Source organism: Carcharhinus amblyrhynchos, chromosome 10, assembly GCF_965287045.1.
Source record: "Carcharhinus amblyrhynchos chromosome 10, sCarAmb.v2.hapA, whole genome shotgun sequence".
NCBI classification, from domain to species: Eukaryota; Metazoa; Chordata; class Chondrichthyes; order Carcharhiniformes; family Carcharhinidae; genus Carcharhinus; species Carcharhinus amblyrhynchos.
This window is the reverse complement of record NC_137333.1, coordinates 59767453-59783547: the sequence shown is the minus strand read 5'-3', so window position 1 is coordinate 59783547 and position 16095 is coordinate 59767453. Positions and strand designations below refer to the sequence as shown.

Sequence of the window (16095 nt, the reverse complement as noted above, 5' to 3'; positions counted from 1 at the left end):
AGGGATGAAAATAGTTTTTAATGCTGTACTACAGATCCATGCCAAATACCAGTGCTTCACTGACGTGGTATAGACTCCAAACATCCGAACTGCCAAATGACCTGGGATGAAATGGCAGCAGGTGATATTAGTCTATATTAAACCTCCAGCCAATTACATGATGCTGCAGGAACTAATTTAAATTGTATTGGAGATGACTAAGTGATGAAAAAAAAATCAAGGGAGACAATGCTGTTTCTGATAAGTGGAAACAACAGCTTTGAAGATTCTACCTTGGAGTTACTTCTTCTTAAATGAAGGAAACTCTATCTGAGGCACACATTGAGCACAGTATCCCACAACATAGTTGTGTTTTAAATACGATGGTTAGACCAAAATATTGGTGATAACTCTGTTGCTTTAAAGGATTCTTCAGGCACACAGTTTAAATGCTTTGAAATTCAGTGTAATCAGAGAGGAATGTGCTGCAATTTACTCGGATAAGAAATGTGTACAGAATATTTTGCCATTATTAGAGATGAGTATTAAGAGGCTCAGTGATGCCCATCCACATTGATTTTTGCACAACTTTATTTCATACACTTTGATACTTCATATCAAAACTAAAAACTGAAGTGTGTCTACGTTCTATTTCAGAAAGTCAATTGGTGAAGGCTGATACTGAAGCTAACCTTTGCTCCATGTTATGTTATTAGCAGAGTAAAACATGCAAACATATGTCTCTTAACTCAAGCATCCACCAGTTAATATGTGCTCAAGTGAAACCTCAATTAATTATAGGCAGGTGGCAGTCATTAAACAGCTGATATCAAATTAACAATCTATTTCTTCAGCAGGATTTAAATACCGATAGATCCGCGTCTGAAGAAATGCAAAAGTTAAAGCTATCCATTGTCATTCATCCTCATCAGATCTTCATTAACAATGTGTTGGTTTGCACAGGGTCAACCTGAATCCTTCTGTTCTGGACAATCCAGGAAGAATTCTGGTCTGATTTTTCCAAGATAACAATATCTTGTTAGTGGATTCCTTTGAGGATGAACTATTTTGTTTTCTTGAATAATTGGTTAACCAATAGAATATGGTATGAGTAGCGAATTCAAGTACTTTGTTTTTTGTATGGCTTAAGATATTAACAGAAACCTAGGAAGCATTGGATACAGTTGTTGATGCATGCAGGTTTCTTGGGATCTTGATCTCAGTCCTTCAGATACAATACACACTATGTATTACTGTCCAATGTACAAAAATCAAAAGTGAATTTAAAACTGCAGGAATGACTTTAGATATAATTTTGGTTCAAAAGCAGAAGTCCATGGGTGGGGAAAAGACAGAACTGTCATGACAAAGGAGCATAGCCCATTTCTTACGGGCATATTGAACTTTAAATTCTAGCTTTTAAGAAAGATGCATTTTTTGAAAAAGGACATAACAAGCAAAGTGAAATTCCTATGTAGATTACACCTTGTCCAGACAGATGGGAATAGCACACAACTTTCAGTCAGAGGCACTTCAAAGGAAGAAATGCAATGCAAAATGAAGAGTCGTAATGCAAAAAAGCTGAACTGTAATCTCTTATAGAGATAAGAGAGGCTAATTACCATCTCAAAACAAACCATATCTGTGAGTTATATCCCAGGTGAGAACTGAAAGCAAGGAGTTCTGGGCAAAAGACATTTGTATTTTTTCCCCTTCCAGGTTACACAAAAGATTAAAAACTAACTGTAACCCTGGTCTGCACGTTAGTCTGGTGCGCAGTGTAAAGGTCACAGCTGAAGAACATTCACTTGGTATCCCAGCGCTTGAAGGTAAAATATCTCTTTGCTTGCTGAAAGCAAGTTGCAAATCAGCAACACCGCAGTCAAAAAGGAAACAGGACAACTCCTTGTAACCTGCAGAACTAAGAATCTCCAAACTCTCAAATGCAAAAATCAGCCCTACCAGTATCATCCATCTTAACAGCTGCAAGGTTTCTCCATTTACTCCTCACAGAACAGCCAAAGATTGATTTCACTATCTTTTTAACCTTTAGTTTTGGACTCAGTTCTGTATGTTGCTTTTCATTATTTTTTCCTTCCATTTAGTAACTAATAAACTCATTTATTGTTTAATTTAAGAAAGCCGGGTTAAATTGGCTCCTTTTAAACCATGAATACACTTGGGAAACATATTCCCAAAGGTAGGTATCCTTAAATTAACCTTGTTGCAACCAACCAAAGGGGTTTAATGAAGAAGGAGAGCTAGTTTGTCATTCCTCATTCATGGATAGAGCAAACTGGGGGTATCTCGTCCAGAATCATAACAAATTGGGGCCCCTCATCCACAGACTGGTCATAACAGTATATATCATTCCTCTTAGAAATAAATACCACCTTCACTGTACATATCCTCCTTCAGAAGTGCCTAAATTTGCCACAGCAAATAAAGTTAAAATATTTTAGCACGCTGAAATTGAATGTGGCTTTACCTATATTTGAAGTAATCAGAAGCAATAATGTCCTCTTGCAACATCACAAGCAATGTCTCCTTGGGTGGAACTCTCTGCCAATGCTCGCTCCACTACCAGCGAGGGTGGAAAATTTGAATCTCTGTTCACTGCAGCGGGATAAGAGAATCCCGGTTGCAAGTGAGGTCAGAGAACTCAGCCCCTTACTAATTTAAAGAATTTAAAGAGAATTTGAAGTTAGGTGACTTGTAAAATATGGGCCAGAATTCTATGTCCATTCATGCTCCGCTGCCATCGAGGATGGAGAATTTGAAGATCAGTTAAATTTTCATTCACTGCAGCAGTACCAAAGAATCCCACTGGTGTGAATAGCCAGAGAATCCCACCCATGGTCCTCAAATGATACTTAAAAATCCCACAATTCTAAGTAATAAGAAGGCATTTAATTTATTGAGGCAATAAGACTGAGACCGAGGGTATCAGCCAAATCTAATTGTGAGTTGTAAATTGAACATAGGTTTGCAATCACCATTGGAGGTATCCATTTTACCCAATTTCTACAATACTATAACCTTTTAACAGATACTTCATGAGAAGATATTTTAACAATAGCCCAAAATTTGATGGGAAGAGGACAACAAGCTTAATGTCTTTGATATTGTTAGTGTGTCAAAAAACCCACTATTTGCAACCTTGTTAATAAATTTTCATTTGATTAATTGAAATTATTGGATAGTGCTAATTTGTGTGCAAAGAAACTTCAAATTAACAGTCAACTGCACCTTAAAACTACTCATTCATTGAATGTGGATCACAGACCTTTTAAAGTACAATACTTGTTTTCCTTACCCAGAGTTGATCATCATGACCAGGAGGACTCTTCTTTATAAAAGCACCATAATAGGTTGCTATATTCCGGTGATGAGAATATTTTTTCAACATGTTGATCTCCAACTTAATTTCTTCTTCTTCATCCTACAAAAAAAATATTTAAGTAAATATCAATGTGGATGAGACATGGTTAAAGCTTCCTACAGCATTTTGTTTTTTTTCAATTTTTTCAAAAGTTTCTCACTTCTTCATTAGAGCTGCTCTAATGAAGGGTCATCCACACCCCAAACGTTGGTTCTCAAAAGTAAATTTTATTTATTACTCACAAGTAGACGTACATTAACATTGCAACGACATTACTGTGAAAATCCCATAGTTGCCACACTCTAATGCCTGTTCTGGTACACCGGGGGAGAATTTAGCATGGCCAATGCACCCAACCAGCAATTCTTTCAGACTGTGGAAGGAAACCCATGCTGACACAGAAGAACGTGCAAACTCCGCACAGACAGTGACCCAAGTCAGGAATAGAGCCCGGGTTCTTGGCGCTGTGAGGCAGCAGTGCTAACCACTGTGCCACACTGTTGGCCTGTGGCTCTATTCTCTCCCACAGATGCTGTGAGACCTGCTGAGATTTTCCAGCATTTTCTGTTTTTATTTCAGCATTTTCAGTGTTTTATTTTTATAATTAAAGACATTTGAGATAGTTTTTGTTGTGAATAGAGCAAGCCAGTACTAAAATTGCACACTGGAGTTACACACATTCAGTGCCAGCATCTGGAGTTTTCTACTGATGTTTCTGCATGCTTCAGTGATGTAGCCTTGACACTTGTATTTTTAGACAGTAACATGCCATCATAATGCAAAATGTAATGATAATCATTTACTAACTGGTATCACACCAACATACAGTATGGCATACTGTTAGATTGAAGTATAACAGACAACATAGTTTTGAAAGTAGAATATTCCAGCATGGTTTTCCCAATCGCTTGAAGAACCTTACGGACTCAAAACGGTAACTCTGTTTCTCTCCTCATAGGTGCTGCCTAACCTGCTGAGTTTTTCTCGCATTTTCTGGTTTTATTTCCCGATGGCTTAGTGAGAGCATAAATTATTACTAAAGGTCCCAGATGTAGCCCTCAATTTGTGCTGAATGAATTGCAACAGGTCCACAGCAGACACCATCTCCCTGGCCCTGCACTCAACACTGGAACACCTAAATAACAAACTCACCTATATCAGACTCCTATTTATCGACTACAGGTCAGCCTTAAACACCATTATTCTTATGAAACTCCAAACTCCAGGTCCTGGGGTTCAGCTTCTCCCTCCAACTGGATCCTGAACTTCCTAACCTACAGACCACAATCAGTAAGATTAGGCAACAATACTTCCTCCACGATCATCCTCAACACTGGTGCCCCACAAGGCTGTGTTCTCAGCCCCTTACTATACTTCTTATACACCTATGACTGTGTGGCCAAATTCTCCTCCAACTCAATTTTCAAGTTTGCTGATGACACCACCATTGTGGGTCGTATTTCAAACAATGATGAGACTGAGTATAGGAAAGAGATAGAAAATCTGGTGAACTGGTGTGACGACAATAATCTCTCCTTCAATGTCAACAGAAGCAAAGGAGATAGTCATTGACTTCAGAAAGTGAAGTGGAGGACAGTCCCCTGGCTACATCAATGGGAATGAAAATGGTCAAGAGCTTCAAATTTTTAAGTATCCAGATCAACAACTACCTGTCCTGGTCCCCACATGCCAACACCAACGCCTTTACTTTCTCAGAAGACAAATGAAATTTGATATGTCCACTGCAATGCTCACCAACTTCTGTAGATGCACCACAGAAAACATTCTTTCTGGTTGTATCACAGCTTGGTACGGCTTCTGCTCTGTCCAAGACCACAATAAACTACAAAGGGTCATGAATGAAGCCTTGTCCATCTCTCAAACCAGCCTCCCACTCATTGACACTGTCTAAACTTGTTGCTGCCTCAGAAAAGCAGCCAGCATAATTAAGGACCCCACACACCCCAGACACATTCTCTTCCACTTTCTTCCATCATGAAAAAGATACAAAAGGCTGAGGACATGTACCAACTAACTCAAAGAACAGTTTCTTCTTTGCTGCTATCAGACTTTTTAATGAACCTGTCTCACATGAAGTTGATCTTTCTCCACTTCTTAGCTATGACTGTCACACTACATTCTGCACTCCCTCCTCCTCTATGTCCTATTTGCTTTGTCTGTACAGCATGCAAGAAACAATACTTTTCACTGTATACTAATGCATGTGACAATAATAAATAAAATCAAAAGCTCGTCAACAGGAGCTTCATTGAACACAGGGGTGACAACATTCTGGCAAGAACATTTTTGTGACCTAGTGAAATTTAAAAATGAAGCAAGTTACCTTTTAAGTATTTTAAGGATCATGATTAAGGCCTCTCAACACATGGGACTAACGTACATGTTTCACTCATTTCTATTTGCAAGTTACAACTGGAGCTTAGTCTGCCTGTGTAAAGATCCTTTCCATTTGTTTTGGGTTAGAGTATGGAGCATCGATTTTAAGGACTATCTGAAGGTTGCTTCTGTTGGGAAAACAGCTACTTAAGACACACATCAAGTTTTAAACAATTGGTCAGTCGTTTGTCAGCAGCATAATGAACAGCCAGCAGTTGAAAGTCTCCTCATGAGCACAGGATTGAACTTAGTTGTAATGCACTCACTAGCCTGTCAACACTCAAAAGTTCATACACGGAACGGAGATTGAGCTTCTAGATGGGATTGTCATTCAGCCCTTCCAAGAAATCAGCATCTCAAGAGAGGAGAAAATCTGCAAAATTAGTGACAGAAAGTTGTAGATATTGGGTGGGATTCTCCCAAAAAATTCTAAGTGTTGTCTTTGCGTAAAAACTGCAAGTTTATTTTCTTATTTCCTTCTTAATCCTTTTAACAATTATCCGAAGTTGCAACTTCATGTAATGATCTCACCACCAAGCAGAAACACTCAATAATAGTTTAAACCCATTGATGATAGTGAAGATTTGTGATCTCCAGTCTTTCCAAAACTGAAATTTGTCATCCTCCATTAGCATCATGGTGATGCAATTCTGCAAATCTATTATTTTACATTTTTCCTACAATGGAGTGCCTAAAACTGCAGACTGTATGCTACTATTTGATCATGGTTTTGTACAATGTTACTTCCATTTGTATTTGATTATTCTTGATAAAAAATTAAATCCTGAATTTTAATGACCTGATCTGCTTGCTCTAGCTCCACCTTTAATGACTGATGTACCAAGGATCTGCTGCTAATCTAGTTCATCTAAAGTCTTAAGTATATGTTGCCTTTAAAGCAATAAGTTATGGATTGCTCCAATTCCTGAGGGGTTCACTGGTCATTAAATCGTGAGCTGATGTCAGATTCAGTTCCATTAATGAAGGAGAGAATTTCCAGCAGAAAGTGCATGTCTGCAGCACCAAAAGTCACAGGAAAGATGCATAACATAAGCTACGTTTCCTGAAGTTCTTGTGGGGATAAAAACTGAACATCGCGCATCCTTAAATACTGAATTAAGGATTAATAAAGGATGAAAAACTAACCAAAGCAGCATAATACTCAAGTCGTTGGCTAATGGCTAGCACTTTTTGTTTGATATAGGCAGTCTGCATATCCACATTTGACAGTATCCGCATTCCATCACTATACTTGCTTCCAACATATATGACTTAATTGTGTTATAACCGGAATGGGAGGAGTGTGCAGATTACTTAGCCCCACTATTCCACAGGCCCCTACCATTAGTTCAAACATGTAATTTGCTCACCAAAACGGTCAACTGTTTACCTTCACTACTGGCACCCAGAATAAAAGACATTTTTAACCAGGCTTCTTTTAATAAATTCAGAACAATTGATTTATTATAAAGAAAACGTTTTAACAAGTTGCAAGAACTGACATAATCTGTAACTATCTATCTCACTTAAAGCCTCTCCAGCCCACACAGACAAAGGACACACGAGTAATCTCTGCAGAGGTGGGTAGTTAGAATAAACTTAGTAAAAAAATAAAGTTTGCAGGGTTCAACAATAATCTGAAGCTCCCTCGCTAGACCCAGTAGATGTCTAAGTTCTCACTAACAGAACTTTGGCGTGGAGGAATACATAAAGCTGGATCATTTCTTTTTCTCTTAGTTTTGCAGGTTTCCAAATGTAGACAGGTTACAATCAGATCAAGATGGTCTGGCTACAGGTTGTTAACCACACGCACAATTTCAAGCAAGATGGAGAGTCAGTTAGGGTAGCTTTCCTTTTCAGCTTTGAGAACTTCTCCAAGAGAAGACAAGAATCCTTAGGAAAACAGTCAGAAAAACTATTATTGGCAGCCTAAGGTGGACAGACATATTGAAAAGTCGGTGATAAGTTGGTGAGTGTGTCTCGGAACCCAAGGTTCCTTTCATTCAATTGTCAAACACAGAAAAAAATAAGATCAAGTATATGTCATTTTTTTCTATTCGATAAAGGCAACTTTCTGTTCTCCTACAGAATAACAGAGTCTACAACAGATTGCCCACTTTATGAGTCAGAGTTTAGACACACTGCTAGAACAAGGTTTAGGTTGCTTAAGTTTGAGATCAATAGCTAAGGAATTGAAAAGCAAGTCAAAAAGAGTGGGAGTGTGTGAAAGAGAAGTGAGTGTGTAAATGTGCAAGAGAGATAGAGTGAAGTATGACTGCAGGAGACAGGAACACATATGCGAGCGCACAAGAAAGATATCAGAATCCAGCTCTCCAGCAGTACTTCTAAAAGGAAACAAATTTGTGAGCACAGAAGCAGCATCATTCCTCCTATTAAAATGACAGAAGGTTATGACTTAAGCAAGTGTTAATAAATGTATACATAAAAGAAAAAATACTTTTATAATTTTGAATGTGTGTGTGTGTAGCAATTGCACAAAAACAATCAACTTCTTGTGATTTAACTCAACATAAGAATGTTTCTCAGGAGTTCCCATCAGTACTTTTGGGAGGTCAAAAGGATTCTATGACTGGATATGTTTGGGAAATCCTGTCCTAGGTTTTCCCAGAATATGATTGGGGAAAATAATTCTGTGCATTTACTAATTAAATTAATAATCTAATTCTAAATTATGAGGCAAACAGTCTTAAAATTTAGCGACAGTAAAGAGAAAACTGATGGCTGAGGGGAAGCTAGGTATTGCCAGTGTATACAGAATGTAGAACATAGAACACTAAAGCACACAGGCCCTTCGGCCCATAAGTTGCGCCAATCCCATCTATACCCCACAGACCTATCTATAACCCCCAATCCCATTAGATCTCATATACTCAACCAGAAGTCTTTTAAAAGACCCCAGCGAGTTCGCCTCCACCACCACCAACAGCAGCCGATTCCATTCACTCACCACCCTCTGAGTGAAAAACTTACCCCTAACATCTCCTCTGTACTTGCTTCCCTGCACCTTAAATCTGTGTCCTCTCGTAGCGACTATTTCAGCCCAGGGAAATAGCCTCTGAGAATCCACCCTATCTATTCCTCTCAACATCTTATAAACCTCTAACAGGTCACCTTTCAACCTTCGTCTCTCCAGGGCGAAGAGTCCCAGCTTCCTCAACGTATCTTCATAAGGCATGCCTCCCAATCCAGGCAACATCCTTGTAAATCTCCTCTGCACCCTTTCAATAGCTTCCACGTCCTTCCTATAGTGAGACGACCAGAACTGCGCACAGTACTCCATGTGAGGCCTGACAAGGGTCTTATAAAGTTGCAGCATTACCTCCTGACTCCTAAACTCAATCCCTCGATTAATGAAGGCCAGTACGCCATACGCCTTCTTGACCACTGAAAACTTATGCAATGTCAAGGAATGGGCAACATGTAGGTAAGAAATAGGAAGGCGAAAATGACAGAAAGAGTGCAGAAGCGGGAAGCAAGCCATCATAAGTGATTCTCTGGCTATGATCAGATCAATAACAATCAGTTATTCAAAAACTCAAGAGCGCAGCTGAAGAGTGTCATTCTCGTTATTGCTTTGGTGCACAAATATTTTAGATACTTTTGTAATTAATTCGAGGTTATTCAATTGAGTCATTCTGTCGTTTTTGTGGAAACATTGTAACCATGCAAAATACAACTATTTTAAACTGTAGTTGTTCACAGTGAACACATTATGAGATTAATGGGCATAATTCCAAACCTTACAAATAGTAATTTCCTAATCAGCCATGTTAATAAAACAATTTAGCAATTCATTAGCACCATTTCAGTTTTTTTTAAAGGGTTCAAAATGATCCTGTTCAATTATAGAAAGAACAATACTAAGCAAAGTAGTTTTTGCATTGCAACGTATAACACATAACCTTTTTGTGTATATCTCATGAAATTTTTTTTCATGAATCCCCAGTTGACCATAGAGGTAGACTCTCCAGTAGCCAACAACACTTCCTGACTAATCCTAAACCAGACACACCAGAAAGATTCCAAGATCAAATGTTGAAAGTAGTTCCTTTGAGTTAAGGCAGCAACTCTGACATTACAATAGATCTCTTCATCAGATTTTAATTTTTCATTGTCCTGAGTTTCCAAAGTTTCCTGCTCCATTTTATGCTTTGGTACTTCTTTCTTATGTAGTTTGTCAACACGTTTTGGGATGCTCCAATTACATTACATCAAAAGTTGAATTGAGGTCGTCAAAGTGAGCCACCTAGAGGTGTAACTTCCTCAGAATGTTGCTACACACAAAGACACCCTAATTTCCTTGTGCAAAGTAGCTCATATAATGGGCTACTCTAGTCAAATAGATTCTCAATTGATTGGCATGTTAACATGCTTGTTGGTGCTTGTTTTATTCTACTGGCTTCTGGTTTGGTGTTACAAGTTATAGATCCGCTGGACCATGACAAAATGGGGCCCCAGTACATATGTGCTGCAGACCTCCAACAACATTGCTTTGAGACACATCATGCATTAGTTAATCATATGTAGCATTGCTTTTCCCCTTCATGTACTTTTATCTCTGCCAGTTTTCCCCGATAATTCCTGTGTCATCATCTTTGTTTTACACCCCCTCTCTCTCATGCTCAGAACACTGCAGAACACTTTTGTAGTTAATACCATTCAATTCTCATACTGTAACATGGAAGACAATAGTGCAGACGAGTTACAGCCAGTGTCCAAGGTAGCAAGGAAAAGTCATCTAGCAAATCTGGAACGAAGTAAAATTTGGCTGCAGTATGGAAGAGAGCACAGGACCAAAGAGTAAACATGGAAGATCGCTAGCAAGAGTAGGTGCTAGTTTCTGATCAAATTTACAGAAAGTCGGTGCAAGAGCTGAAGTGGGAAATGAGGCCTGAGAACACAGAATGGGAGATGGAGGAACATTTACAAACTGGGAAGACTCAGGAGGCTGTAAGTAGTTAGAAAGCTGTTGTCCTCTGCGGCGCCAGGAGTGGAAGGCTGGGATATGAAAGTATTACAGGGTATTTAGAATCATAGAATCCCCACAATGCAGAAGGAGGCTATTCAGCCCATCTAGTCTGCATTGACTCTCTGACAGAGTACCCTACTTAGGCCCTCTCCCTCACAGTGCTAACCACTGTGCCACCCTTATTGGACAAATGGGTACTAAGTGGACATTTTGATTCATACCTCCCTAACATCCCCTTCTTTGGTTCAACACTGGATTATGACCCCACAAAGCATTGCCAGGTGTTTTTCCGACATTTAAGTGCCACACAAACACAACTTTTTGTTCACCTCTGAGCCAATAAAATCAAAATGGTAAAGTCAAAAATTCTGCGGGTTAGTGGCTGCGCTGCACCTCTGTTAGTTATGCTTCTTTCACTCAGTAGCATGTTTTGTTGCTCTGAAATCAGCAATGCTGCTATTTAAAATGCTGTGGCACTGAATTTCCCTTCGACAAAGCCAAGTTCCAGAGTTCACAAGTTACAAGGGAAACTGGCCTCAACATCAAAATTACACTGCTCCTGTAACAGTGACAGAATGGAGTGGATATATTGGAAATCTCAACACTTTTTCAGCAGAGGCTCTACCTCACAGGAAATTCCAGCCCAGTGGATCATCATGTATCATATTTAAGGGCTCACATTGCGTGAAAGCTCAGCAAAATCAAAAAAATTAGCAGTATAAAGGACAGCTGGGGTTAATAGAAACAATGATCAGAGGGAGACTCAAACTTTGGGTTTTGACTAAATTTCTGAAAAAATGAACAATTGTTCGATGCACGTCTCTAAAACAATAAATAAGATTTTAAAAATTACACTGAAGTGGGGGATTCAGAAGTAGGATTAAAGTTTATGATCAGAGGTTTTTACAAGATAGCAATCTATATTATTGTATTTTGTTTTATGGAAGTTGACCAACTTGAACCCTAGCAGCAACATAACAATTAAGCACCACTATGCTTTAAAACAAACAAGATAAAAGGCATTAAGAGGAAACAGACTCCAATTATGGTATAATTCATGAGACTGAATTGCCTAGAGGATTGTCACCTGGTGGGGGTGGGGGGAATTAATCAAATGACTTGGTCAGGTTGATCTAATATTCTTAATTTTTTACCATTATAAAGCTATCTTGCTAAAGTAATATCATTAGTACAATAATATGCCTTACATCAGGTAAAATTTTCTGTTAATAATGCTGTTTCCATTGATTAACAAGAACAAGTTATAGCAAGTGTTACATATGTGCTCAGATGTTGCTCATTAGTTGGAGACCAATGGTGGCTATATTTGACAGATATAATGTGTCTTGATCAGAGATTAATCTTGGTTGCTAATTGAATTCTTAATCAATACAAATAGCTGAATTTCTCATTTTCTGAATGAACAGTATTTATCCATTGTGAACATCTGTAAAGTTGTATATCAAGTAGTTCACAACAGACACAAATATAGTTTCATGCTGATTGAATAATGTGTGCATCCAATCAATTCCACATGTACACAATGTTGTAGTGCTGATTACAGGTTTTGTACTTACGGAGTGCAGTATTGCAACTGTCTGAGCCTGACTCCAAAAATAAATAAATTCTTAAAACAACGTAATTGAAAATTATTACAATTCAAGAATTTCTGTTGTTTTACCAGCTGAAGGATGATTTTAACTCTGCAGCACGCTTTCCAAGTTATACTGGGTGGCAATTTCCAATGGAAACGGCAATTGAGTTGGATCACCACTCCGAATGAAGTCATTTCACTGGAAATCCAAGCGATCCTATTCCTCCTGACCTTCCGATTCAGATTGGACATGATCTGTCAGTTCAGTGCCATCAAAGGCTGGTAGATAAACCACTAATTGCCATAAAACAGGTAAATGTGAAGGTCCAGCCAGATTTCAAGGCCTTTGACAAAGCATGGAGAAGGTAAATGGATAGGATTTTTGGGCAGGGTGTGGAATGTTGGTAGTTGGCTGGGAGGGGGAGGTAGGAGTGAGTTATAGATTGGGGTGGGGGAGGGTGGTGGGTAGCAGATATACTGTCCTGGAGCTTGGAAGTTGCAGCCCATTATGTTGATGCCACTACTGGTACATAAGAACACTTGAATATAAAGGATAGAAAATCTCCTCACCGCAGCTCACCTGGCTTGCGTGAAGAAACAACAACTAAACTCGGTTTACATCAAGAACTTATCTTGAATTCTAAAAAGCTCATACACAAAGACAAAGACTTTTTTTTTAAGAATAGTTTATTTATTGCAAACTTTGTATTAATACTTTGGTTTTCACTATGCTGTTGTCATTCTCCCTATGTAATTATAATTATTAGTTTCTGTAGTCTATTAGTGTTTAATAGCCATCATTCCCAAGTGAATTTGATATTTCAGCGCGAGACTACAAATAAATCTAACTCAGATTACTGCAAGCAAGAATAATTGTGAATCCCTCAAGTCACAGAACATGGCAACAGCAGATTACACAATGAGTTACTTTGCAAGACATCGATCCCATTATACAGCTGGCTTATAGTTTTGTAATCCTAGCTTTGAAAAATGTTCCCATGCGTACCCTGAAGTTTAGCAGCCGAATTGTAGGTGCAAGTCCATTTATAGGAACAGCAATTATATGATTTAGTAAAACAAAAAGGTTGCTTAAAAACTTGAAAATTTAACAAGTGACATCAAAAAAAGTACAAAAATATCTGAGATGTTTGGCAAAAGTTAGCACTCACGATACATTACACCACTAAGATGAAACAGTCATCAGTGACACTTAAAATACTTAAACTGATTGCTTTATTGCTATCAGCCCATCTGGTTTGGCTGGGGGCAAAGTATAAAAGCAAATTAACAGTTTTTTATGTGCAAAATTACTCAGAGCACCTCTGAACCATGTGGAGAAAATTTAAATTTCCCCAAAAACCAGGCAGACTACTAGACTGTTCATATTTGAAGCCTTTACGTAATGTGTTTCCGAAGGAATCTTTAAGTTAAGCAGAAATTAACATTTGATTGTTTTCCATTACTGAATGAGTTAATAAATACACATAAAAATAATTCATTTTGAATTTATCTTATTCCCCTACAGAAATGTCTCAGTTTCAAAGTAAAGAACATCCCCAATTCTATGATTTATTTTATGGCATCTGGGTCTTAAAGGCCGGCACATAGTCCTTCCACAGCACTTCAAAATATTATATGGTTATGAGCTAAAACAAAGCATTTTCTTCTAACCATAATCACTTGGCAGTGCAGAACTTGAATATTGCTTAAAGAGAACCATGTTGCCAAAGCTTTTGGTCTTGCACAAGTCAGGACAAACGAAAATGCTAAACTTCAAATGAGCACAATAATTTAAAATGAGTGCTGACTTGTTGGCAGGTCAATTTTGATTGTGTGAGGCATTGCCACTGAGAAAGCAACAGAGGATTATAGACTTCCCAAGCTCTTGGGTAATTCAGAAAAACAGCAAAGCTTGAACATATTCCTTTTGTCTGCAAAGAACAGGTTCCTATGTATGAACGTATTTCACTTTCAGCAAGCATAAATGAGCCACATTCCAAGTTTGACTGATTATTTTAAAATTTATTGTGCTACTATTAGAATCGTTCAGCAAGTGCTACCCAATCACAGAATTATATCTAACAGGTGTTTTGGATTTTTCAAGCAGAGGCTGGTTGTGTTATCACCTGTGCTCTTCTATTATAAACAGCTGAAAGAACATGGCGTTTGATTCGATCTACCAGTCACTAAGCCTACATATCTAGCATTACGCTAACACTGCAATTTACACATGTTGTTGCTCGTTTGTGAGATAGGAACAACATTTTTGACTGAGCAGCAGCGCACTGTTACCAGAAAATTCCACTGCTTAAGTCACTACATTGTAGCAACTTGAAAGAGCTTGTTTTACCTGTTGTTCAAATTTTTGAGATATTTTGCCTTACCAGATTGATTTGAAGTACTCCGCGCACTTTTTAGATCCAAAAATGGCAGCCTTTGGTCCATTTGAGATACACTGCAAACAATGCCCAAGAAAGCCATTGTTCCACAGAACAGACTTGATGATCCCATTTTTATGTCAGCAATGTAAAGTAAGCAAAGGGTTACAACCCCATTTACAAGATTTCTGATCAGGCCAATCCTACAGCGCATGGATTGAGACCCAATGCGTGCATTGACCGGTAAAGATAGGCTTCCACCAAAGAATACTGAAGAACCCATTAGCAGACTTTTCAACTCACATGTCAAGGAAAGGGGGCTTGTTAGGTTGCTCCATCTCAACAGTAAATTTGAGCACAGAATGGACTGTATCAAAGTGTGCATGGAAATCCTTACAAGTAATTGTAGATTCTAAGATCGATAAGATAACATCCACATATCGAAATTATGCATGAGGTAGGAGATTAGGGCTCATTCCATCAAAAACACGTTTCTTATGGAAATCCAAAAAAATGTTAGAGGACGCTGGAGCTAGAGTAGATGCTGTGGCTATACCAACTATTTGCATGTACACAGAATCAAAATGGTAAAATAGGGCCTAAGTGCTGGGCAGACTTGAAACTGGGAGTGTTTCAGATCCAACTTTTAGACCCGTTCTCCGGCGCCCCTTCTCTCTGCCTGCAAAAATATCAGTGATTCCGAGTCACGCTACACAAGCTTGTGAACTAGGCTTAACGTGCCCAAAATCCTGCAGCTCTGATTGGTGCCTCCAACTGCCTATGTGCAGAAAAAAATGATGGAATACAGTTCCCCTGTCACATTGCACCCAGGCTGGGTAATGCCTTCCCCCTGGCCCCCACAGACATCGCCCCACCACCCACAAAATTACAGATCCCCCTTCCCCCACCTCCTCCATCATCCAGACTGATCACAAACCCCTCCCCCTTCCTCCCCAACCAATCTCAGGCAGAGTGACAGCGGATCCCCCTCACTGATCACAGTGAGTGTGGCAGTGGAACCTCCCTTCCCCCTCACTGATCTCAGGCCGAGTGGCAGCAGATTCTTCCCCCCCCTCCATCTCAAGCAGAGAGCCATCGGATGACTGGCACTTACTTCCTCACTAACTGAAGTGCCCAAATCGGATTTTTACGAAGCATGCCTGTTTCACACCGATTCTGCATGGGTTCATGTGGTGGTAAAGGGGGAAGTGCCGGTAAGGTTGGGCATGCAGCCCATTAAGTCAATTTAAATGCATGCAAATGCATTTTTGGTTCTTGTTGCCAAAAATTTGCTTCTTGTTGCAGACAAAAGGAATATGTTCAAGCTTTGCTGTTTTTCTGAATTACCCAAGAGCTTGGGAAGTCTATAATCCTC

General features: G+C 39.0%; 1 protein-coding gene across 7 annotated transcripts in view; it reads right to left on the bottom strand.

Annotated features, from left to right (window-relative positions):
* The window catches only part of LOC145348976 (mitogen-activated protein kinase kinase kinase kinase 4), a 315280-nt gene that overhangs the window by 144095 nt on the left and 155090 nt on the right, over window positions 1–16095 (bottom strand). For all 7 annotated transcript variants that reach the window (XM_080197144.1, XM_080197146.1, XM_080197149.1 and 4 more), the window contains exon 4: window positions 3296–3421. In XM_080197144.1, the coding sequence (XP_080053270.1) occupies window positions 3296–3421 (126 nt within the window). The remainder of the gene's footprint in view (window positions 1–3295; window positions 3422–16095) is intronic.